At 44.6% G+C, this 26,145-nt stretch overlaps 1 protein-coding gene across 1 annotated transcript; it reads right to left on the reverse strand.

The window, feature by feature from the left end:
- Positions 1-21,450: 21,450 nt before the first annotated feature.
- On the reverse strand, positions 21,451-26,145 carry GOT1L1 (glutamic-oxaloacetic transaminase 1 like 1; the record flags this gene model as incomplete). The annotated part of the gene is made up of 9 exons (XM_081129652.1): positions 21,451-21,620; positions 21,875-22,017; positions 22,532-22,697; positions 23,201-23,351; positions 23,445-23,537; positions 23,754-23,863; positions 24,113-24,224; positions 24,530-24,711; positions 26,031-26,145. 9 exons carry the CDS (start codon positions 26,143-26,145, stop codon positions 21,451-21,453), a joined length of 1,242 nt encoding a protein of 413 aa, XP_080985778.1.

A 26,145-nucleotide genomic window follows, 5' to 3' on the forward strand; every position in this document is an offset into this window, starting at 1 on the left:
TTCCGGCCACGCCCCCAGGGCCCGCCTCTCCGGGACGGCCCCGCCCCGCCCGCGCCGCCCGCCCCTCAGGCTCGCGCGGGACCGCTCGGGGCCCCTCAGCGCCGCGGCCCGGCTGGCGCGACGGGGGCAGGGGCGGGGTCTGGAGAATTCGGGCCGAGCGCCGGTAGGTAGGTGCGGGATGGAATCCTCCGCCGACGAAGGTCGCCCCGCCCAACCGGAACTGGCGGAAGCGCCGACGCGGGAGTCAGACCTCGTTTCCACGCCGGCGGTGCGCGCGGGCGTGTGTGGAACCTGGCACGGGTTACTTAACACGTTCTGGTCTCAGTTTCTCCATCGGTAAAACGAGATAACTATCTAGAATTGCCGTGAAAAATAAGTAGCCTGGCACGTGGTGAGTTCTCAACCTGCGGTAGCGATGAGAGTGGCAATGACGCGACCCCGAATTCGCCGCGCTCTCCGCCGTGGCCGCCGGCCGTTACTGTGGAGGGCGGCAGGTGGGTGGGGAAGGAGGGCCCCGTCAGAGCCCGAAAAGGGGAAGGTAGAGTGGGGGGCGGCGCACGAGGTGGTGTGGGGGTGTCCTGTTTGCCCTGCCCTCACCAAATAAGGTGAGGCTAAGAGGCGAAATTAGGGAAGGGGAAGAAAGGGGGAACTGAAAACGGGGTTGCCAAACCAGTCGTCAGGAGCAGAGGCTCCGTTTCCCACCCCCCCCCCTCAGTTCCCCATTTCTCCCTGGCTGGACCCTCTTCGGTTTCTCCTTGCTCTTTACCTCTAGACTCCAGTTAGTCATTTCCTTGTTCCAAATGTCCATTAGATTGGTCTATTCCCTTCATTCTCAAAATCCTACTGCAAAGGCTTAACTGTGGATCATCAGCTTGCAAAGGTCACTTTGAAGGTTTTTAGGTTTTACAGTTATGGAAAGGCCCAGAGCAGAGAAGTGACCCCCACAACAGAGCCAGGACCAGAACCCAGGTGTCCTGGCTCCCATCAGTGTTTTTGCTGCGTCCCTTGCTTCTTCCAATCCTCAGAACCCCAATCTTGGATTGCTACTAGAGCCCCTGGTCTTGAGGCTCTCCTCCCTCCCGTCCACACTGCACATTGCTGCACTAACCTGCTGAAATCCTACAATGTCGCCTCATCCGCATTAACCTCATCCTTAGAAATTTAAAGGCCTTCCTACTCTGGTCCCACCCTGACTCATTCTTCTCTATCTCCCGAACAAATTGAAGCCCAGAGAACCTTCCCACCTCCAGGCCTTTAACACTTGGCTGCCCTGTAGCTGCCCTGCCAACCTCTCTGACTACTTGAGTCTTACCCACTGCAGGGCTTCACTTAGATATCTCCAAGATTTGGTTTCTGATAGCCCTCTTCAGGGTAGGGACCAGGTGGTGACCTGTCTCCACAGCCCCTAGCAGAAACCCGGGTACACAGTGCTATGAAATTGGAGAGTTGCAGGTTATTCCAGCCAACCATGAGTACACAGTGTTCTTCTTTACCATGTAGGGAATTACAACACAGACATTATACTTAGGTTTGCAACTGAGGGTGGCTACAGTGTGGGAAAAGCCTATTTAGCACGTTGTAAATATTTAATGTGCTCAGAAGGGAAAAGGAAAGGAGGCACCAGACACATAAGAGTCAGGAAAGTCTAAAAGAACTCTGTTGTTCTCATGCTATTTCCCCTTCCTGGCCATTTATTAACCTCATTCAACTTCATGGCTCCATTCATTACCATAAAGATTTATTGAGATCTTACTTTGTGCTAGATGCTACCTCCCAGTGAGACCCAGTTCCAAGCCACACTATGACAAATGCTATAAAAGAAGTCCTGTATTGATATAATGCTTTGGGTGCTTTGAGGAGAAAGTGATTTCTCTAAGCAAGCAGATTTTTATGAAGGAAGTAGTATTGAGCTGGGTCTTAAAAGGTTTATCATATTTGATGGGTAGAGAAGGTGATGGGGGAAGAGCATTTCAGAAGGAGAGAATGGACCAGCCTAAGCAAAGGCTTGGGGTCCAGAGAGTTCATGGCATGTTTAGGGGTTATGAGTACCCTACAGGGGCTAGAATATGGGGTATTTTAGGAGGTTACGGGGGACAAGTGGTGGACATAAAATGGTCAAGGAAGGTGGGCCCAGATAATGCAGATCACGAACTCCAGGCTAGGGAGTTTATATCACAGTGTTAAACCAGGTGAGCCAGCCTTCAGAGGGTTTTGAACAATGGCTTGATCAGGCTGTGCTTCAGGCTGTACGACAGATATGAGCAAAGTAGCTCAGCAGCCAATAACATGGCAGGTCACAGCCAAATACCTTCCTTCATTTTCACGTGGGACACCTGCTTGCAGCCCCATTCTGTCCCAGCCTTACCAAACCTTGGTGTCTATTCTGTGTTGGTACTGCATTAAATAAGGCATATTCTTCCCTCTTGGTTGTCCTACTAAATAAGGCATATTCTTCCCTCTTGGTTGTCCTACCTGTCGATTGCTCCACTACAATGTCAGAGATTTGGTGTCAAAACTGACCCTGGGAGGAAAGTTTTTCAGCTCTGGTCTCCCCTCTTCCCTCACATTCACATTATTAGTACAGCGCCCACAGTACAGAGCCAGGAATGAAACCTAGCTGGACAGCCTCAGAGGCTGAGTATGGCATGAAGCATTCCTTCCATTCATGGGAAGGATTAGAGGACAAGGGGGGAGGGCATGGTGGTGAGGGAAGGAAAAATTATGAGCACCTGTGACCTCATGTGTTTGGGTTTCTGTAGACACAAATAGGCTCTGTGGTAAAAGGAAAGGTGGTAAGTTCAGGGAGGGCAGGGCTGCCTGGCCACCCCCAAGAAATCGAGATCAAGAACCTTCTCTCTAGACACTGGACACTAGCAGGGTTAACTCAGAGGAGTGGGGCTCACTAGAGGCATGAATTGGACATTTGTCAGAGAAGAGAGACACCAGGAGCTCCAGAACATGGCATGTTTGGGAGTTGGCTTAGTGCTCCCTAGATGCCTGAATGGTCCTTTTCTCCCCTCCTTCAGTCAGAGTACACTGTCCCTCAAAACTGACTCACTGACTGCCTTGGAGTAAGAGTCTGTCTTCTGCCCACTTTATAGACTCACAGTCTGCGGTCCTGGGGCGCTGGACCCAGGAGATTCGCGGAATTCCGGGAGTGTTTGCAAACACCTCCCACAGCCAGGGTGCGGCCAGATGACTGCTCTTTCCTCTCACCCTGCCCCGCCTCTAGCTCTGCCTGAAAGAGGAAGAGTTTCAGTTGGCCCAGAACACGTGGACTAGGTGCCGGACAGGTTAGACTGGACAAGTTAGCCACCTGTCCTCTCCCGAAGCAGCAGAGCAGAGAGAGCACCGGACTCCAGTGGACTGGCCTGACCCTGGGCCTCTCTACGGGCAGCACCCACCTGTGCAGTTAGATCAAGAGCAGATTGTCTTTTAGGCGCAGCAGGGAAGAACTTCCTTCTAGGACATTGTGTGGAGCCATGCTAGGGGCAGTGAGGCTAGGCATCCCTAGGGAAGGACTTTCACTACCCTGCTACTGCCAGTCTCTTCTGTCCACAGCTCCTCAGTATCCTCCAACTACAGGAATGCTACTAACTCAAAAACCACCTCTGGGGACCCTGGTGGGCCTAATGTGCATCCCAAGGGAGGAGCAGAAAGGGGCTGGGACGGCTGCTTGCCTTTCTCCTTTGCCTCAGACTCAGAGGTGTGGTGACAGAAGTCCACACACATGACTCACTCACTGCGGACCTTGGTAAACAGCCCTCTGGCTTCTCCAGGACCACTTGGCTGACCAAGGAGACTACCTTTCAGGTGTTGGCTCTAGGAACAAGGGCTTCCTGCCTCATGGACAGAGGATGTCCCAACAAGCAAATGGCTTGCCATTGTCCATACAAACTTGTTGACGGTGTTCTTTGTTTAACAAAGCTTGCGTCATAGATAACACAAAGGTATTATCTTTCCAGCTTGTCAGGTCCCTTTCAAAAGGTCCTTGAATCCCACAACTAAATGGCTGTAGGGCATGGGTACCCCTCCCACTTTCTGCACAGAGCCTTCCCTCTGCCTCTCCCTTCAGAACAGTTTCTTGTTCCCTAGCTTATTTCTTGTACTCTGATTCAGTGATTGTTTTATTGACTTGTAAACCTCAAAGGCAGAAAGTGTGGTACCATTTCTAGCTCTCCCAATTCCTTGCAAATAAAAAGCAGTTCAAGTTAAATAAGAGAGGTATAAATGGCTTTTAAGCCATCAGCATTAATCCATTCATTCCTGCTACTGCCACCTTTCATGGTACCCTGCATAACCATTTTTTAAAAACAAGGTTTATTTTGTCTGGATGTGAAAGCAATATGTGTTCATTGTATGCAAGCCGTGTTCCACCTTTCCAGAATAATTTTCATGGCATACAGAGGAAAGCAGAAGTTGTGAGTATCTATTTCACCTTGAATTGTCCCATTAGAAGCTACCCCTTAGGCTCTTGTTCTTGGCCTCTCCCATACATGCCATGAACTTCCACTTTCTCCACTGCTGGGACTTCTAGACACAGACAACCCCCGCCCCTCTGCAGTAGAGCTGGCTAAGAGGTGGGTGTGAGTGGACCCACCATCCCTTTACTCCCCTTCCCTTTTGATGCCACAGTACATGGCACAGGACTGAGGGTACATTGACTTTTTTTTTTAAGTATAGTTGGCATACAACCTTATATTAGTTACAACATAGTGATTCGGCATTTATATAGCTATGATGTGATCACCACAGTAAGTCTGCTAACCACCTACTGTATCACCACACTGCACTACATCCCCATGTCCTACTTATTTTATAACTGGAAGCTTATACCTCTTAGTACCCTCTGCCTCCTCTCCCCTCTGGCAACCAGTTTGTTCTCTGTATCTATGAGTCTGTTTCTGTTTGGTTTGGTATGTTGACTTTTGACCCTAAGGAATTACAATGTAGGCCCGGAACTTAAAGCCAAGCCCAGTATGACATTTCACAAAGTCCAAGGGGGAGCACCGGAATAAAGCTCTTTACCTAGGGGTCTCCCTCTAGGAGGCAATACCAGGTTCTCGCCTTAAGTGCCGTCTTTGTACCTACCCTTATAATCTCTCTTAGGACTCTGCCCATCTTTGGGAAATCCTACCCCTTCCCCATCCTAGGATGCATAACACCTTTCCCAAGTCTGAATCAGTCACCCTCGAGTAACATTTCCCACCACTACCCCAACCACCCACACTCCGAGTTTCAGTAAGGAAGGTCCGTGACACTAAAGTCTTATAGAACAGTTTGGGAACAAATTACAACATAGTCTGTTCCATGTCATGATTGGATCCTCCAATTCAACATCTCTTCAAAACATGTCAGACTGAAAATATATACACATGTCCCAAAAACAAACATTCCTGAGAGATGGTACCACCTAAACCCATGAGAAAGAAAGCACTGTTGTAATCATTCATAATTATTAATAAATATATGTATTGAAATCTAATATATGCAAAAAAAGGAAGAAAAATGTATAACATAGGAATGGCTTTAAATTTTTTAACTTTTCAATTACAGTTTGCATTCAATATTATTTTGTATTAGTTTCAGATGTACAGCATAGTGGTTAGACATTCGTATACTTTACAAAGTGTTCCCCCTGATATTTCCAGTACCCACCTGGCACCATACATAGTTATTACACTATTATTGACTCTATTTCCTATGCTGTACTTTATATCTCCATGACTATTTTGTAACCACCAATCTGTACTTCTCAACCCCTTCACCTTTTTCACCCAGTCTCCCAACCTTCCTCTCCTCTGGCAACCATCAGTTTGTTCTCTGTATCTATGAGTCTGTTTGTGTTTTGTTTGTTTATATTGTTCTTTAGATTCTACATAGGAATGGATTTTTTTAAACAAACCATATAGCATAGCTGTGATAAAGAAAAGAAGATAAAAAGAAGAATGTAAACATATGCAGAAAAGTGATAAAGAAAAGAAGATAAAAAGAAGAATGTAAACATATGCAGAAAAGTTCAGGTTGGTGAATTTCCACCACCCAGATCAAGGAATAGAACAGGATCAGCACCTGCACAAATTTCCCTTGAGTCCCTGGAGTCACAAGGCCTTCTCTTTTCCAAAGGCAGCCATTATCCTAACTTCTAATCCTATAGATCAGTCTTGCTAGTTTTGAGCATTATATAAATGAGTTATACATTAGGTATTTATTTTAGGTTTGGCTCCTTTCACTCAGTATTATCTTTATGAGCATCACCAATGGTGTTCGTGTAGCAATAATTTGTTCCTCTTTACTGTTTTATGGTGCTCCATGATATGAATATACCGCAGTTTATTTTTCATTCTACAGTTGATAGACATTTAGGTTGTTTCTAGTTTGGGGCTTGTAGTGGGCTGAATGATGGCCCCCTAAAAGATTAGTGCTCATTCCAGTCCCTGGAATCTGTGAATATTACTTTGTTTGGGGGGGGGGGATCTGCAAATATAATTAAGTTAAGGATCTTGAAATCTTAAAATGAGGAGATCATCCTGGATTATCCAAGTGGGCTCTAGATCCAAAGACAAGTGTCTCGAAAAGAATGAGGCAGAGGGAGATTACAGAGACAGAAAGGGAAAAGGCCATGAGAAGGTGGAGGCAGAGATTGGGGTGATGTAGCCACAAACCAAGGAAAGCTAGAAGAGACAAGTTACAGAATCTCCCCAAGAGCTTCTGGAGGGGGTGCAGCCCTGATGACAACTTGATTTTAGACTTCTGGCTTCCAGAACTGACAGGGAGAAAATAAATCACTGCTGTTTTAAGCAGCCAATTTTGTGGTAATTTGTTGTGATAGCCACAGGAAACAAATACAGGGCTGCTAGAAAGAAATTTGCTATACACTTTTTATATCTTTGGTACATATGCATAAACATACACACACACCTAAGAATGGAATTACTGGATTATAGGGCGGCTATATGGTTAGCACTAAGAGATATTGCCAAACAATTTTCCAAAATAGTTTTTGGAAACTAAATAGTACCGATTTATACTCCCACCAGCAATGTTTGACAGATCCAGTTTCTCCACATTTTTGTCAACCTTTGAATTGTAAGTCTTTTCCATTTTGCCCTTCTGATGGGTGTGCAGGGATTTTAATTTGTATTTTCCTGATGACTAATGGGGCGCTTGCTTATTTATTGGCCATTTGAATTTGGTCTTTTGTGATGTGCCTATTTGTTTCTTTCCTCCATTTTTCTTTTCAGTTGTCTGTCTTCTCATTGATTTGTTATATATAATATATACGATACCTTTTTGTTATATATTTGTTATATATATAATATGTATACATATATAATACTGTTGTCCCAAAAATGTAATGCAAATATCTTCTCCCACTCTGTGGCTTGCCTTTTCATTCTCTTAGTGGAGTTTCGGGGTGAAAAGCAGTTCTTACTTTTAATGAAATCTGAGTTTTCAACATTTCCTTTTATGCTTAGTGCTTTCATGTCCTGTTTAAGGAATCTTTGCTTCTCCAAAGTCATGAATATGTTTCTTATAATCTTCTAGATGAATTATTTGTTTTATCCTTCACATTTAGGTTAACCACCCACCTGGAATTACTGTTGTGCCTTGTTAAAAGATAAATTTCCAATAGAAAGATAAAATCATGATTCTCATACAAATATAAAAATGAACACATATGAGAATTGTTTAACTTATTAAGAAGGAAAACTGGCAAGATGTTAACACCTGTTCAAAGATGGACCCAAAGAACAGACACATTTATAGATCAGAAATGTTGAAATGAATATGCAAATTGAGGCAAAACTGGTTTTTCCATGGTTGGGGGGAGGGTATCCCTCAACCAGACAGCATTTATTTTCATGAATTTTGCATTGCTACCAATTATCCACAAGTTACAGAGTTATAAAATAGCTGCCATAAAACCAAAATCAGATAACCCAGATGGTGTGCTACAGAAAATGCAGTTTTCCATTGAAGCACAAAATTTTCCTATCATGTAGTATCAGATAAGGGCCAGGATTCTTTTTCTTTTTATTTTTTTAATAAATATATCTAATAGACACTGTGCCATTGATTAAAAACCCAGCTTTCCTCCACCAACTCTTCAGTGTCACCATATGTGTGGATTCATTTATGAACCCTATTCTCTTCCATTGGTCTAGTTATTAGTCTACTCCTGAACCAATGCATAATGTCTTAGTTATCATAGCTTTATAATACATCTTGATATCTAGTAATGTAAAGCCTTCAGTTTTTTTCTTCCTCCATCTAGATTTCTTGACTATTCTTGGCCCTTCGCATTTTCATATACATTTTAGAATCAGTTGTCAACGTCTAAGAAAAAAACCTGCTCAAATTTTGACTGAGATTGCATTGAATTTATAGGACAATTTGGGAAAATTTGATATCTTTACAATATTGAATCTTACAAACAATGAACAAGGTATGTTCTTTTAAAATTTAATTTCTTTCAATGTTTGTTGTTTTCTATATAGACGTCTTGTATATCTTTTGTTAGATTTATTTCTAGGTATTTGATGTTTTGAATGTTATTATAAATAGTATCATTTTACATTTTTATTTTTCAATAGCTATTTATAATTTGTAAAACATCTCTGATCCTAAGGGAGCCAATCAGTCACAAAACACAGAGCAATGTTTTGTCCTCTCTTGTTCTCCCTCTTCCTCTCATCTTCTCTGGCATACACACCACTCAGGGAGGTCCTTCAGGCCTAGAACCAGGGCTCCCTTGAGAACACAAAGAAATTAGAATTTGAAAATGGGCTCTATTAAATTCTTAACCTAGAGCACTCATTCACCTCAGTTTCTCTCTTTCTCTCTCTCTCTAATTTCAAGTCCCTTTTTATTTATTTTATTGAGCTATAATTTACATAACATAAAATTCACCATTTTAAAATATGCAATTCAGTGGTATTTAGTATCTTCACTATGTTGTGCAACCATCACCACTATATCATTCCAGAACATTTCCATCACAAGAAAAAGAAGCCCCATACCTATTAACAATCAGTCCCAATTCCTCTTCCCCCTTCCCTCAGCTACCACTAATCTGCTCTCTGTCTCTACAGATTTGTCTATTCAGGACATTTCATATGAATGGAATCATGCTATATGTGGCCTTTTCTGTCTGGTTCCTTTTACATAGCCCAATGTTTTTAAGATTCATCCAGATTGTAGAGTGTAACAAGACTTCATTTGTTTTTATGGCATTGCCTCAGTTTTTATCTAGGAAAGGAGTGAGAATTGGTTCATAGGAAACCTGAAAAATAAAAGTAGAAAAAAAGTTTTTAAAAATCACTTGTATTCCACCTTGGAAAAATAATAACTGTTACTGTTTCAGTGGTTTATTCCTCCAGTATTTTTTTCTATGTACACATTAAATGTAGTTGACATTATACTTGTACAAAATACATATATTTTTATGTTCTATTTTCCCCATATTTTCTCATTTTATTAGACTATTTCATATACTTAATTTCCAATGGTTGCTTAATTTCATTATGTGAATATAAACTAGTTTTTTTTTTAACCATCTATTATTGAACATAATACTATAACACTTATATGAAAATCTTTGTGCATAAAACACTGTCGATATTTAGATTTCTTTCCTTAGGATATATTTTGGAAAATGGGTCAAAAACTTGAACATTCTTAGTGTTCATTATCCATAATGACAAATATCACTGCCCTGATAACGTACTGGAAAAGCTCCTTCACCCAACCTTCACCAATATTGAGTATTACACATTTTTATGTACGTTAATTTGGTAGATTAAAATGGTAATTGCTGCATTCATGCAACTGTAAAGTAATGTAGTTTGCATTTATTTGACTTCTAGCAAAATTGAGTATTTTTTCATGTGTGTCAATCAATTATTTTATTTTACATGTGAACTGTCCATTTGTATCCTTTGCCTAACTTCTCTGTTGGGGTCTCAGTACTTTTCTACTAATTTATAAATGTGTATCCTTATGTAGATATTGTCCTTTTGTATAGTTTCTGATAGTCTATTTTTTCCTCCATTTTTGTTCCTTACCTTTTAATTTGGTCATTATTTTTTAATTTTTGTATAGACAGAAATACTCTTTATGGGGGGAGGGGTAACGTTTTCCATTGATCTTAAGCTTAGAAGGTAAACATCAGATAAATATTCACTTGTCTTTCACATAGACTTTTTTGGCTGGAATTTTTAGTATTTTATGTGTTAATATCTCTGGAATTTATATTGGTATATGATGTGGTATAAAGATAAATTTTACTTTTTTCCACAAAGTCCTAATTAAGTATAAAAACATAACTTACCGAATAACCTCACCCTTTCCTTATTGGCTTTATGATCCTTCTTTATTGCATAATAAATTCTTATATATACAGGGTCTGTTTGAAACATCTAGTCTGCCTAAGTGGTTCTAACCATCTGATTATGTAAGACTGGGTCAACTTACTTATTTCTGTACCTTTCAAGAAAAGAGAAGTTTTATATATATATATATATATATATATATATATATATATATATATATACACATATATATATACACACACACACACACACACACACACATATATATATAGATAGATACATATATATCTCAGATATATATATATGTATCTGAGAAGATAACCTGGAAAGTCTCCTCTTTGCTTGATTTTAGTGAATCCTAAAATCAGGGAAAGGTCCTTACCCTGCCTCAGGCTTAAACCATCTCATAAAGCATTTGTGAGCTAAGGAGGACCTCCCAATCTATCATCATGGGGTATTTCTATCAAACATTATTATTTTTTTTATATGTCTTTATTGATTTCAGAGAGAGGAAAGGAGAGGGAGAGAGAGAGATAGAAACATCAATGATGAGAGAGTCACTGATCGGCTGCCTCCTGCACACCCCCGACTGGGGATCGAGCCCGCAACCCCAGCATGTGCCCTGACCGGGAATGGAACCCTGATCGCCTGGATCCCAGGTCATCTGGGTCCTAGGTCGACGCTCAACCGCTGAGCCACGCCCGGCCGGGCTATCAAACATTATTAAACATTTATGTTGTACTAGGGAAGGATCTTTGTAAACTTTAATCCAAAAACAGAGTGGGATCTATTTTTTGAGGATTTATGTCTAATAGAAAAAAAAAGAATACAGTTAAATATATTTGATGGCAATTTCCAAAAATACATGAAGCCTGGCTGGATGGCTCAGCTAGTTGGGGTGTCATCCTGTACACCGAAATGTTGCGGGTTTGCTTCTCAGTCAGGGCACATTCCCAGGTTGCAGGTTTGATCCCAGGTAGGGGTACCTATGGGAGGCAGCTGGTGAATGTTTCTCTCTCACATCGATGTTTTTATTTTCTCTCTCTCCTTTCCTCTCTCTCAAATCAATAAAAACATATCCTCAGGTGAAGATTAAAAAAATAAATGGAGAGAAGTGGTGACTTGTCCTTAAATCGTCCTTGACTAGATCCTTGACCTCCGACAGGGAGACAGACAAAAACCTCTTACGAGTCATGAAAAGTTTTATGCAGAAAATTATTATATAAACAAATGTAAAAATAAAACCATGACAAGTGCTGTGAAGGTATCTCTTGTCAGCATTTTTCCCCTTAATTTGACTATGATATTTTCATCAAATGCCGTTGACATCAGGACATCAAATGCATCTGAGCCTCTCTGGGAGTGACATTGGGGAATGGTAGAAGTTAAGTGGGTGGAGAGGAGAAGAATGGTCCAAACAGAGAAAGCAATACGTGCAAAGGGCCTGTGGCAAGAGAGAGCAGTGATGGGAGGCACTGAGAAAAGGCTAATGACTAGATCCCAAGAGCAAGGACAATCATGGTATCAGATAAGGCTGGGAAAGCGGTAAGATACAGACCATACACAACCTCAGGGGCCAAGGCAAGAATGCTTGTCTTAGGATCAGATTTATGTTTTGAAAAGATCACTGGCTGAAGAGGACACAGAATAGGGCTGAGCGTGGGTGAAGGGAGGGGAGTTAGAAGGCTATTGCAGTAGTGCCAGTGAGAGGTTATGGCAGTTTGGGCTGAGTAGTAATGGTGGAGAAGGAGGGAAATGAACGCGGCCTAGAGACTGCAGGCTGTGATTCCACAGGACTTATTAAATATCCATGCTGTGCCATGTGCTGCAGCAGCAAACAAGATGGGCCAGGTGCCTGACCGCAGGGAGATTGTGTTCTAGCTCCGGGTTTCTGGCTTGCACAGCTGTGCAGACAATGATGCCATTAACTGACATAGGGAACAGTGGAAGAAGGATCAGGTTCCATTTTGAACATGTTGAGCTTTGGGTACCTTTGAGACACCCAAGAGGATGGCAAAGAGACTTGGATATATGGGTCTGGAGCTCAGAGGAGAGGTCTGGACTAGAAATATATTTACTTCATCAGACCATAGAATCAAACTAAGACATAAGAGACAGACCATTAAAATATCTTTGTGTACATAAAACTGAGCTGGAAGTTGTACAAGAATTCATTCCAAATGCCACCATCCTTGTTTACTGAGTGCTTATAATAATGCAGTGAAAAAATAATATGTGTATGAATGGGCAGCTGCTACATATCTACACACATGTATCTACACACCCACTACATACTTATACACATGTAATTTGTTTGTACTGATAATTTTCCTTGTTTATATCACTATTCACATATAGTGATCCTGAACTCCTTATTAAATTGTGACAGTGTTGGTCAAAGTCTGCTTTATATTAGAATTATTTAGGTATATGTCTACCCTTTATGAACTTCTAAAGGGTAGGATCATGTCTAAATTTTACTGTTACCCTTAGAGCTCTGTATTCAATGGATGGAATTAGATTTTCTTCTCAAACTCATTTATTCATTCCATCTATTAGAAGTCTAGATTTGTTTCCATGCATACCTTAAGACACCCATCACAAACATCTAAAATTGTATACAAAACACAAATAATCTTTCCTTTATGACTTTAATTACTAATTCTATCATCTTGCCTGTGTGTGTGCATGTGTGTGTATTTATGAGTATCATCTAATTCTGTAATAAAAAGTTCCGGTCATGATTACACTTCTGTTTAGATTATTCTGTTTAGATGTGACTCTTTAGCTCTGGGACCTTCAGCAAGTCATTTAATCACTTCCAGCCTCAGTACCCCACAAGAGTAGCATCAAGTGATCTCTGTGGTTTCTTACATCTCCAAAATCCTTTGAAATCCAATTTGATAGTAACAATGTCTTTTCAACACTTAGATGCCTCTGACCCCAGGCCTTTGGTTGAAACACCTCAGAGAAGGCAGGGAAATACTTCTAAGTATTTGATATGGCTTTTAAGACTGGGGAGAAAGTGTGTGAGTTCCAACTGAAAGCCAAGGTTGGTGCTGGATGTTAGAAAACATCTGTTTGAAAGTGGCTTTAGGAAGGTGTGTTGGAAGCACCACCCTGTTGAGGAAGCCGTGTGTTTCCTGCAGAGAATTGCTTAGGTTTGTAACTAGTGTGAGAAAATGGCCACTGCCCTGATCAGCTTTTGTATGAAAGGTGAGGTCACTGCGTGGTGTGTAATTCTGATATGAACAAGGGAGTCATTGCAAGTTTCAGTCATCTGGAAAAGAAGCAGATCCTAGGATAGAAAATAGATCAGGAGGGGGGCCTTGGGAATGTCGGTAGACAAGGACACTCCCTATTTCTGCCCAGGACTTGCTCTCTTAGCTCTAGGCTTGGAGGAGGTGTATGAGTGGATCCTAAGATTAGGTAGCACTATCTTGAGGCAGGCCAGAGACTAGGGAAGAGGGGCTCCTCTAAAGGAAAATAAAATTTTATAAATCACATGCTATCACTTGAGTGACCTAGTTTCATGTTATTTTCTGCTTACATTTTTCATAGTCTTTTCAGAAGTCATTTCAAATGTTCCAGCCTTATGGGTTTAGAGCTGTAGAAGTTCTGCGGGGACAATTAAGGGAAAGGTCATGAGTCTGCAATGGCAAAATGGTTAAAGGGACACAGGCTCCCCAACCCCCCCCCCCCCCCCCCCCCCCGCATCCTAAAGCTCGAGGAGGCATCAGGAATGCTGGGGGTCAAAAGTGAAGGCTCTGTGGTGCTGTCGCTTACCCCATAGGGGATCCTCTTTCTACCACCAGTCTCGGAAGCGTCTGAATGTTATGGTCACTAAGGGATGTGGTCATTCAGACACTAGTACAAGGTTCAGCCACCATCAAAATATCTAACCTTTTAGTGTCATGTTTTTCATTCTATTTATTTGTACCCTGCCCTGTTTCAAAAAGAATGTAATGTTGTTTACAGAACCACATAAATGAAGTTAGACAACATAAATTAGAGCACCACGGGAAAGGTGAGGCAGAGGCAAAACAAGGGCAGGGACAGGAAAGTGTGCTGATTGAGACCGCATGCTGTAAAGTTCCAAAGGCACACTGGGCTCTGGCGTGCTGGGCTTCCTAAAACTTGCTGAAGCTGTCAAACCAGTGTTATGTTTTCATTCCCCAGAATCCTATCATTGTTGGGGACAAAGCCCAGTGGACCAATCAAATCCAGATTCACAGGCTAGAAGGAGACCTGCAACCTAATTCAGTGCCCTAACCCACGTGGAAAGCACCACAGCTCGCCAACTGGTCCTCTGGTATGCTTTCTGGAACCTGAGCTCACCCCATAAAAGCCTGCAATTTAGAAATATTTAAGGAGATGTTTTCCACGTGTTTGGTGTGTTTTGCTGTGGGGTCCCACCCTCCTAAGAGCAGTTTGAGCTTTCTAAGGAAAGAAGAATCCTAGGGTTGGCGGGAGCAGGCAAAGCCATTGCAGCCCCCCACAGCCACCCGCACCACAGCTGGGTGGAGGGTGAGTCAGCCTGGCTGGTGTTGGTGTGTGTGACAATGCCTCTGAATTTCTTTACCCCTCCCAGACAAGCTATTGGTGGCCACCACCCAGGACTTCACCTGAGCCACATTCCAAAGACATTTGGGATACCAGCACACGTGGGAAACACACACAAGAACAGATCCCAGCCCTCCCTCCTCCTCTGCTCTGGCCCATGCAAAGGGAGGGAGTTACCAGGATGGAGGGGCCCCACTGCTCAAGTGAAGTTCAGGTTTCTTCTTGCTCCCAAGTTTGCTAAACAGCACCACCTGCTGGCTCAAAAGTCAGGTACCGGGAGAAAGCCCATGGATGTGTCAGCGTTGCAGATTCACATTCGCTGCCTCACTGAGACTCAGAAAGGGCAGAGGGAGGCAGACCATCCTACCAGCTTTATGCTCTCTCCTCCATGGCCCCTGCCTACTCCACTCCAGCTCCTCCATTAAGCCCACCAGTTTTCCACAGCTTTATGCTAATTCCACCACAACATCAGTGACACCCCCCTCCCCCAAAAAACCAGCTTACCACTGATAAGACCGGTCCTAAAACCAGTCTGCCATTGGCCTCTGCACATACTGGTAGGAAGGGGTCTGGTCTGCTCAGGGCCTGGTAGGGTAAACTCCTGAAAGTTCTCATAGAGGGCATGTTGCCCAGTAATTTTTTTAAAATTGAGGTAAAGCACACATAACATAGAATTTACTTTTTTAAGTGTCCAGTACTGTTAAGTATTCACCTTCTGGTACAACCAGCATCTCAAAACTCTTTTCATCTGAACCCTAGTAACATTTTCAACACCATTCTCCCCCCAGTTCTGACCATTTCCCCTCTCATCAAGTTCTTCTTGATTGCCATACATTTTTTTCACCGACATCATGAATCCTTGTGGAGCCCACAAAATATGCCCCATTAGCTCAGCGATTTCTCATTTCCCCATAGGCTGTCAATAAACACTGGGTTGTTTAGTTTTTGTCTCTCCCTCCTCCTCAGTGCAGCTTTTATTTCCTGGTTTTGGCACCTCCTAGCAAAGGGGAAGCAGAAAAATGGATAACAGTTTAGGTTTACTTATGTTTCTGCTGCTGCAGCTCTGAGACACCGACCAGGAAAGGACTGAAGAACTGTCATCTGAGCTGCCTGGATCTCAAGAACACTTAGTGGTCACTGGACAGGCTTCACTGAGCCCCAGAGTCTCCAACATTCATGCAAGTTTCATGTGCATGTGGGAATATATATTTCTCTACCTTTCCTCAGATCCTCAAGGGAATCCCTGACTCAGAAAAGGTTAAGAGCCACTGGCAGGCACCCTTGGAGATTAGCATCTGGGGTTTTCATTTACCCAGATCCATTCTTGATCAGTAAAGGGCTGTGAACCAGAGGATGTTCAACAGTATCCCTGCCTTTTGAGTGACCACAGTTGTGAACTGAGTGAGTGAGAACAACAGAATGGCAAGGACATCACAGAAGGAAAATTGGAGCAAAGAGCTAGAAAGAAAGATTGAAGTGGAATCATGAGGGAAGGGTTATAAATCTGCAGACATTCTTGGAAAGCCAGAGACATGAGGAGGCTGCACAGAGGCCTTTCATAACACACTGTGGCCTTGGGTGACTCCTGGGGTTCTCTCCTGGGGACTTGAGTGACTTCTACTAATCATAACATTTATTATGTTCTTTATAGGCATGATCTTATTTATCCATTTTCATCACAACCCATAAAAGTAGGCATTTTAATCCCCATTTTACAGAGGGAAAAAAAGAGCCTTAAGGATAATAGGTAATTTTCCCAAGGCCAAATAAATGAACTCAGGTCTGCCTCACTCCAAAGCACATTCTCCTAACACGAAACTATCCTTATTTTTTTAATTGTAATAAAATGGAGACAAGCTAATTTTTCTTAAGTACAGAATACACCCTCCCTCCTCCCAACCCCATCCAAGGAAATACTAAATAAGCTGCTCAGGTATGGGGGGGGACGACACCCCAGAAGGTGTGCTCCTATAGCAAGAGGTGCTCTCTAAATTGCCTTCTATGGGCTGGACTGTGCTGAATGGAGAGGTCTTATCTGAATCACTCAAGGTCATTAAGAGATTTGAGAGGTTGTAAACAGGTACGAGGAAGGGAAGGAAAATGGGGTAGCTGGTAGCCAGCCAGGGACTTTGGGGAACAACAGGGAGGTCTAGTAGGGATTTCACTAAGTTTGCCACCTCGGATAAATTCACTTGCCCATGTCCCCATGACACCTTCAGCTCTGTTGTGAGAGATCGGTGTTGGAGGAACGCAGGGATGTGCTGAATTTGCCTCAAAGGGAGATGAAAAAGAGCCAAGGCTGCAGTTGGCAGGCCTGCCTCCACTCAGCATCCCATATTTATTGAGCCCCTGAGTGCCAGATCCTGAGTGAGGGCCCAGGAATACTGCCCTGCAGAGGTAGCTGACTTACGTCTTTAAGGGAGGATTCAGTGAGTGAAGACTCAGGTGCCAACCCTATGCCATGACATACTGCAGCTTCCTGCAGAGCTGGGTAGGCTGCCCTATCCCCAGAAGCATTTTCTGGCTCAAATGTTCTATGGAGCAAGGAGTCAATTAATAAAAGCACTATCACAAAAATTTGAGAACCTACTATATGAGAGTCACAGGCTTGACAGGCAATATGCCCCCTGCCCTATTTTACTTTAAACTGTCAAGGTCAGAGAATAACAGAATAAATACAACATGTGGCAAGAGGTATAAAGGAAATCAGAAAGACATGAATGAATGTATTTGTGAGGCAGGGGCCTAGGAGGGCTAGATAAAAGCCTTTCTGAGAGGAGATATTTAAGCTAAGAGCTGAGTCCCACACAATGAGACAGAGCTGACCTTCCAAAAAGCGGAGAGACGGTGTTACTAGCGGAAGAGACTGCACGTGCAAAGGCCCAGAGACAGGAAGACCTGCTTATACTTTGAGGAACTGGAACAAGACCGGTGCGCCTGAAGTGTGAGCAAGAGAGAGAACGGCACCTAACTCTTAAATCACGGGGTAGGGCCAGGGCCCTGTTGAATGTTCATGGGAGAAGAGCAGGCGAGCGCACAAGATTTGGCTGCCCGGGAAGATCCTGGAGCCAGCACAGGATGGAAAACGCCAGAAAAGGCGACGGCCCGCTGGGGGCGCTCAAGAGCAGTTCCAAGTTCACCCGCTCGCACCCTAATCCCCCCTCCCCCACCGCGGGTCGGCTAGGGGCGGGGGGGGTGGGGGGTGGGGGGGAGGGGTCCCCGCAGTTCGCCCTGTATTCTTTGTCTCGGGGCGCGGACGGGAGCTCCAGCCTTAGCCCGGGACCCCCGGCCGATGCCTTCCTCTCACCTCTGGGCCCCCACCTACGGGGCAGGCCAGTCCTTGGCCCCAGAACTCCGGCCACCGTGGTCGGAAGCGAGGCCGAGGGTAGAGCCCCGGGTCTCCGCGGCCCGCTCGGTTCCGGAGACGGCGCGCTTGGCCCGCCGCAGGACACCGTTCTCGACTTCCCTCTGACGAAGCTGGGGCGTCCTCCCGACCCTAGGGTCCCCCCTTCCCCCCTTCCTGCACACACCCGGGATTTGAGGCCCATCCTGAAGCCATCTCTGCCTGTGCAGAGCAGAGAAAGGGGTGTCCTGGAAGAAGCGCCCTGGTGCCAGGGTTCATGGTGCATCATCCCCAGCCACCTGCCCGCCAGGGCAGGCCGACCTAACCCCCCATTTCCTTCTCATTTCCTACCAGGTTTTGTGGGACCCACAGCCGATGGGGAAAAAAGCAGCCCAAGAAACGCTCGGCAAGGCGCGCACCCATAAACCGCTGGGCTCGGGAGCCTGCTCCCGCAGTAGACGCGGGACACACGTCCCGGGATCCTCCGGGACCCTCTGGGGTCCCCGAGTGCCCCCGCGTGGGGAACCTCGGAGCTGACAGGCCCCTTCAGAGGCGGGTCGCGGGCACCAGTTGCCGCGTTTGGAATACTCGCTGCTCTGCGCTCTCCTCCCCGCACACAGCCGGCGGTCCACGACGACGGGGAGGAACCTGCCTGCCCCCTGCAAAAGCGGAGACGCCGTGTCTGCGCAGAAGCCGCCGGGATCCCGGGCCGCGAACCTGCCCGGGCGGCCGCCCTGCAGCCCTGCGGTCCCCAGGCTACTCTTGCGCAGCTGGTGGCGCCGCACGTCCTTGCAGCGGGCTTTCCCAGTCATCAGGAAGGCTGTCAGCCAGCCCCTTGGTCCTACCTGTCCCTTCATGTCCTTGTGATGGATACCAGCCCCACTGTGGGCAAGTTTTCCTCCCCCGCAAAGCACAGCCGCTGCTCCGCGGGGACACAGTTCTGCAGCTCTCCATTCGCAAGGCGCAGGCGGCCCAGCTGGCTGGGGACATGCCCGGGTGCGTAATACCTGTTTAGAGTTAGACTCAAGAGTCCTTGGGGCGCGAGAATGAAGGGGCCAGCCCGGGTGGAGAAAGGCAGCACCTGGCAGGAGTGGGCACCACGCGCTTGCCCCCTCCCCCTGCACCCCACACCTTGGGTCTGACCTTGGTTGGACAGGTTACTGATACCCCAAGACTTTAAAGTTCGCGTGGTAATATTAACAGCCTATCTCTTTGAACTGTCATGAGGATTGAATGAGATGATGGACCTAAAGCTCTTAGAACAGTAAAGCTCTGGGTAAGCACTGGACAAGCATTAGCTCTAATCGTAATGACAGGACTCCTTGGAAGAGTCAGATGCCTTGACTGACAATTTACTCAGCCTAAGCCCCCATGTCTCCAGTGTCCTAGGCTGGTTTGCAAAGGAAGACGGGCACTCAGGATATTTTATCTTACTGAAGAGAGTCAGAAATAATGGGCAACCCACTAGCAGTGAGCACCTTAACAGCCCAGACTGTGGTGTATAAATACTTTTATCTGCTAAAAGTGATTAGAGCTCCTTTGAGAAATGACTGATTCTAGGTCTGGGGCAGAAAGTGTTCAAAATTTTCTTGGAATTTTTTGTCATGCCAGAAAGTAAAGACACTATCAAAGAGTACTAGGGTTGTATCAAAAGATCTCTCAAACTAATGTAAATCAGCTCCTACAGTTCAAAGGTCAGACATTTAAAATATCAATAAGGATGATGTTTGTGGGAGAATAAAACATCGAATCATTTAAAATTCATAAAGATTTTTTTAATCTGATAAATTAAGGGAAAGAATCAAGCATTAATTATACCTTTCTATATAAAATCTACCTCACATTAAGCAAATCACAGCGAGGAGAAGTGTCTATTTATAAAAGCATTCCAGCTAATAAGTGAACAAGTGATGTTAGAATTAGAATATCTGCCAGTTAACCATACAAATGAATTAATGGAGCTCAGCAATAATCATCAATAGTTGCTGACATCACAGTAAAAAACTAGCATTCCATATTTCCTGATGAAACACAACATCACCATCTATGATGTGACCTTACCAAGACCAAAAAAAAATTGAACTTGAATCTGATCAAGTCTCTAATTTAGATTCTTATTTTTTTTTAAAAAATGCAGGGAGATAGAGAAACATGTTAAATGATTACCGTGGGGATGAAATTAGCAAAACTCAGTCTGTGAGAAACCTTACAGGACAGAAAACCCAGTTCTTCAATTTTAAAAAATTGCAAGAAAAAATAAAGATGTAGGAGGAAACTACATATTAAGAGAGACATAAAAGACAAACTAATTGTTCCAGCTATCTAAACTTGCATAACAAATCACTCCCAAGCATAGTGCCTTAAAATAATAACAACACTAAATTTGCTCATGAACCTTTAATTTAGGAAGGGCTCTTTAGGACAATTTATCTTTGCTCCACTCAATTAGCTGGGATGACAAGAAGGTTTGGGGCTGGAATCATCACATCTCCATAATCTGTTGTGGCTTTGTATTATATTCAGCCTTGAAATGTTACTTAACTGTTTCATGTGACTAAGTTTGTCTCCCAACTAAGCTTCTGGAGAAAAAGGACTGGATTGTACATGTTTCTTACATTCCCTTTTATGCCCAGATGCTATGGTCTGAATGTTTGAGCCCTCCCCCCCAAATTCATATGTTGAAACCTAATCGCCAATGTGACAGTGTTTAGACGTGGTTAGGTCATGAAGGCAGAGCCCTCATGAATGGAATTAGTGCTCTTATAAAAGCAGCCCCAGAAAGATCCCTCACCCCTTCTGCCATGTGAGTTTACACTAGAAGATGCTGTTTATGTACCAGGTGGTGGGCCTTCACCAGACATTGAATCTGTTGGCACCTTGATCTTGGACTGCTCAGCCTTCAGAAATGTGAGAAGTAAATTTCTGTTGTTTATAAGTCACCCAGTCTACAGTGTTTTGTTATAGCAGCCCAAATGATCTAAGACACCAGATCAGGGCCTTAACATAGTAGGTGTTCAATAAATATGAGATGCTGTATGAAGGTAGACATTCTCTTTTTCTCTGAGCCTTCCCCCCCACCCTTCGCTGAGGCCAGACCAACGCTTTATAAGTAGACAGAGAGACAGAATCCTTTGCAGAAAAATAAATTGTAGCAGTGATTAATCAGCACAGGGTCTTTGCAAAGACTAAAGCTTTTATTCTAACTAGAACTCATCTACTTTCTGAAGATTCTTTTTCTGAGTCCTTTGTGAAGATAATAGCCTCATTGATGCTCTCAGTGATATAATCTATGTTGCAGGCATTGATACAGGTGAAGTTAATTCGACCATTCTTGGGGATGTAGATATGTTTCTTCTTGACCAGGTATTGTACCTGTTCAACTGGTGATAATGACAGGGTCTCAGATTCTGGAGTGGCCACCTCTAAGACCCCTCTAGTCCAAGGTGGATTATGGGGGATAGGGAGCACAGCATTTCCGGGGGCCAGAGGGGTCTTCAAAGCAGCTCCACTTTTCTCAAGAAAGATTCAAAATCTGGTGTGAAGCTAGGGATTGGTTACCTAGTCAGTGAAGTTGAATATTCAAATACAAGCCCAAGGTCAGAAAGGGGAGAGCTATCCCCTCCTAGACACTTACACTTGAGTCCAAGATAGCCATGGATTCCATTCTGATTAGTGATGTGATCCCAGGAGCCAGGGGTTCCCAGGAGCCGGAGCTTCTCCTTAACCTTTTCTTTGATCAGCATAATGTTCTCTACAACTGCTTTCAGATTCTGCTTCCTACCAAAGGAAGGACAGCAAGAAATTAGAGTGTGAGGTCTCTTCCTGCTCCCAAACTCCTCATTGCCGTTCCACTTCCCTTCCCTTCAAAAGCCCCCAATCAGAGTGCCTGAGGGCACACTAGTAGAGCCAGGGATCTGAGATAGTTATGAATGGGAGAAAAGTTTCAGCCTGTATTAATTTAAGCCAGCCAAGCAGACTCTTAGGCAGATTTTGCCTAAGAGTAGCAAGCCCTTGAGGCTTCCTAACCTCCTGTAATCTAGAAGAGTTTGAATAATTCACCAGCCCATGTCCCAAAAGAAGATTTTATTACCCACTCCCCCATAGTAGAGCAAGAGTTGGCATAGCCACTGCCATTGGAATATAGTGGGTCCTCAGTAAATGTTGATGAATGAATGGAGTAAAGAGGCAACGGGCGGGAAAAGAAGCACACAGCTGAATCTTGTGAATCAGAAAGCCTGTAGGCATCTAGAGGCTCTGCCCATCCCTCCCTGTCCTCACCCTTTACCCTTACCATGCTTCCTGCAGAGCAGGGTTACAGAGGATGGAGGTGATAATGCGAGCACCCGTGGTAGGAGGGTTTTGCCACAGGGCCAGGACCAAGTTCATCAGCTGGGAGAGGACACACAGCAGGAACTGGTTGTTGTGTGCCACCACAACTAGGATCCCCACTCCTTCATCTGCAGCATTGAGACAGACAGCTTTGTTCTCAGTCCTCAGTCTCCTGCACCATTATCAGGGCCTTCCCCTGTAATTCTGTCTCCCACCTTGCAGGAGAGAGGTGTAACCCACAGGGCCCTCATCCCTGCCCAGGCAAGCTAGTGTCTAGGCCCCAGAAAGTTGCCGGAGGCTCTTATTCCAGAAGGAGTACCTTTAAGTAAGAGTCTCAGAGGGACTAGGAAAGGACTGGTAAGATAATTAATTCTTAACCCCTCATCTTACAGATGAGGAAATGAGGTCTAAGGGGGAAATGATGTAACTGGAGCCAGTTTTAGTAACTGAGCTGAGACGATACCACAGAACTGGACTTCTAGCTCTTCTCTTGGGCCACCATGCTGCTCACTCTGAAGGCCTTGGCTCTCTCCACAGGGTAGGAGATGTCAAACACATTGTTCGTGCCAGCACTTGGGTGTGGCAGCACTTTAACACCAGACCCTCCCTTCTCCTTCTGCCCATACTATACCATAAATGCCAAAATTCTTGGACAAGGACTGACTGCAAAAGAACTCAAAGCCTTCAGACACAAAGTATTGTAAGAATCTAGTATCTTCTTCCAGGTCACCGGTAGATAAACCTTGATTGGGAATGTCAAAAAATGGGAATATCTGCTTTCTCTGTAGGAGAAAGGAGAATGAGAAAAATGATGAGACTGATGAAAGCAATGGTAGATGGTGAGAGGGGGAAGTCAGGTAAGACGCTGGGCTCACCTTCATGACGGCCAACAACTTTGCCCACTGACCCGGTGTCAAGTTGCAGCTGCCAATGTTGCCAATCACAAAGATACAGCCATCTGGGGCCTGCTGCAAGTAGAGGCTATCTCGTCAGGTACTGTCCCTACCAAGTGGTAGTGGCACAAGGGTATTGGAGGAGAAATGACCCTTCATGTTGGTTCCTACCAAAGGACTAGACAAATCCAAACCTAGAAAAGGCCTTGGATAATCAGAGGAGTGGGGAGGGAAGGAAAATACAACTGTAAATCAGGTCTGGGGAGAAGTTTCTGAGCGGGGGTCCTCTACCTCCACCACACTGAGGAACATGTTAGCATCCATGCACAGCTGTTCGGAGTGCCAGAAGGAGTGTTCATAAATTGTAAAGCCCATGTCCTGGAAGACGAGTCCATGCTGTTCTGTGGGAACACAGCCCCCCACCTGCTGGTACGTGCGAAATGGAGAGATGGAAGCAGACATACCAGAGAATGGGTTTGAGGGTCATGGTTGGAAGTGGAGCAATGACAAGAATAGGACAAGCATACACTGGCTTGTCTACCATTTGTCATGACAGAGAGTGAGAAGGACAACAGTGAAGATTGTAAATGGAGTGGGAATTAGGAAAAGGACAGGGATCTTCTGTCACCCTCACCTTGCATAACACTCACCTCTTTGAGAAGAAAAGATGTAAACAACTTGAGAATCCTGACGCCAAATTTTGAGGAACTGGGCCCCAAGTTGGAAGGCACCACTGTCACCAACAGTGTGCACACCCCCTACCTGCCAGCAAAAAATAAACAGAAATAACACTTTAAAAGAGTAATGGTGATATTAGTACCACCTCAGATTCAGATCATTCCTTTCTTGAAAGAGCTTGCACGGTGCAGTGTGGGCCAAGAGCACAGGCTTTGGGTTCTGATGCCCACTCTGCCCTTCAGTGACAAGCTTTGGACACATTGAGCCTCAGGTGTCTCCTTTGTTAATGCCAGGGGGCTCTCCAAAGTCTCTTTCAGGTTTAAGGTTGTGCAGTCTCCAATGTCCACACCCTGTGTCCGGGTGAATAAGGGAGGGGCCCTTCTTCTCACCCTGTTCTCCACAATGACTTGGCTGTGCTTTCCAAAGAGAAGTTCCAAGGAGGCCTGGATGAATGATTTCATGCCCAACACCGGCAGGTACTCATAGTTGAGGGAGGGGTCCTGTGAAAGCTGCAGTCGGATCTTTTGCACCACAGAAGAAACCCAGGGTTGTCCTTCATTGGTCATGCAGACTGTGAGAAGAACCACAGAGAGTGCTCTGGAAGCCTCTGGGCTCTGCTGACAGCCCACAAACAATTGCTCTGTCCTGGCTTTCTTGAAGCTTTAGAAAGTTGCCTGGGAAAAGACAACTTTCTTTCCCCACCCCTCCCTTTTATAAAAACAATATGCTGTTAATGAATATTTCTAATTTCTATCTTTAAAAAAATTTTTTTATTTTAAGCCAGCTTGGTGTAGCTCAGTGGTTGAGCATCGACCTATGATCCCAGAGATCGTGGTTCGATTCCCAGCCTGGGCACATGCCCAGGTTGCGGGCTCAATCCCCAATGGGGGGGGGGCATACAGGAGGTAGTCGATCAATGGCTCTCTCATCCTTGATGTTTCTCTCTCTCTCTCCCTCTCCCTTCTCTCTGAAATCAATAAAGACATATTTTTAAAAATTTTTTATTTTAGCCTGGCCAGGTGTGGCTCAGTGGTTGAGCATCGACCTAGGATCCAGGAGATCATGGTTGGATTCCCGGTCAGGGCACATGCCAGGGCTGCAGGCTCTATCCCCAGTCAGGGGCCTGCAAGAGGCAGCCGATCAATGACAACTCTCTTATCATTGATGTTTCTCTCTCTCTCTCTCCCTCTCCCTTCCTCTCTCTGAAATCAATAAAGATATATTTTTAAAAATTTATTTTAAAATATGTTTTTATTGATTTGAGAGAGAGAGGAAAAGAAAGGGAGAGAGAGAAACATCAATCAGCTACCTCGCACATCTGGGATCAAACCCACAACCTGGGTATGTGCCCTGACCGGGAACTGAACCAGCAACCTTTTGGTACACAAGACAATACTCAACCAACTGAGCCACACTCACCAATTTTTGTCTTTTTAAAGAGACAACTGAAACCTATGCCATTTTAAAGGGCAGAAATGATATACAACCTGGGAATTATGGATACCTGAGATTAAACAAAGGCAACACTGACTTTCACAGTGTCAAGGGCTGGCTGTTCATCAGAAGAGTCCATTTGGGGAACCATTCTTGGTTCAGGAACAAAACAGGGGTGGAGGAAGAGGTGGAAGAAAGCACAGTGCTCATGCGGGCCCCACATAGAGCCGGGGAAGAGAATATGCCAGAGCTTATACCAAATCTCTGGAAGCCCCCTGAGAAAGGCAGAGAGCACAGAATGACCCAGGACATTTTCTGCTCTTTTCCTCACCGGGCAATTTTGTTAACAAGAACAGACTCCTCCACTTGCTGATGCTGGCGTTATTCCAGTTCCTCTGAAGCAATGGAATATTGCCCTCTAGAGGCAATTTGCTATACTGAGTCTTAGACATCTACCTTTATAGGCTAGGAATATCTTCTTAGTGCATTCGTCACGTTTGTAGGTCTTTAACAAGCTGCCTTCTAGCTTCTGTGCTAGGGGTACATCCAAGAACACTGAAAGGGTGGACAT

This window comes from Miniopterus schreibersii (assembly GCF_964146895.1).
Source record: "Miniopterus schreibersii genome assembly, chromosome: 2".
In the NCBI taxonomy this organism is placed as follows: domain Eukaryota; kingdom Metazoa; phylum Chordata; class Mammalia; order Chiroptera; family Miniopteridae; genus Miniopterus; species Miniopterus schreibersii.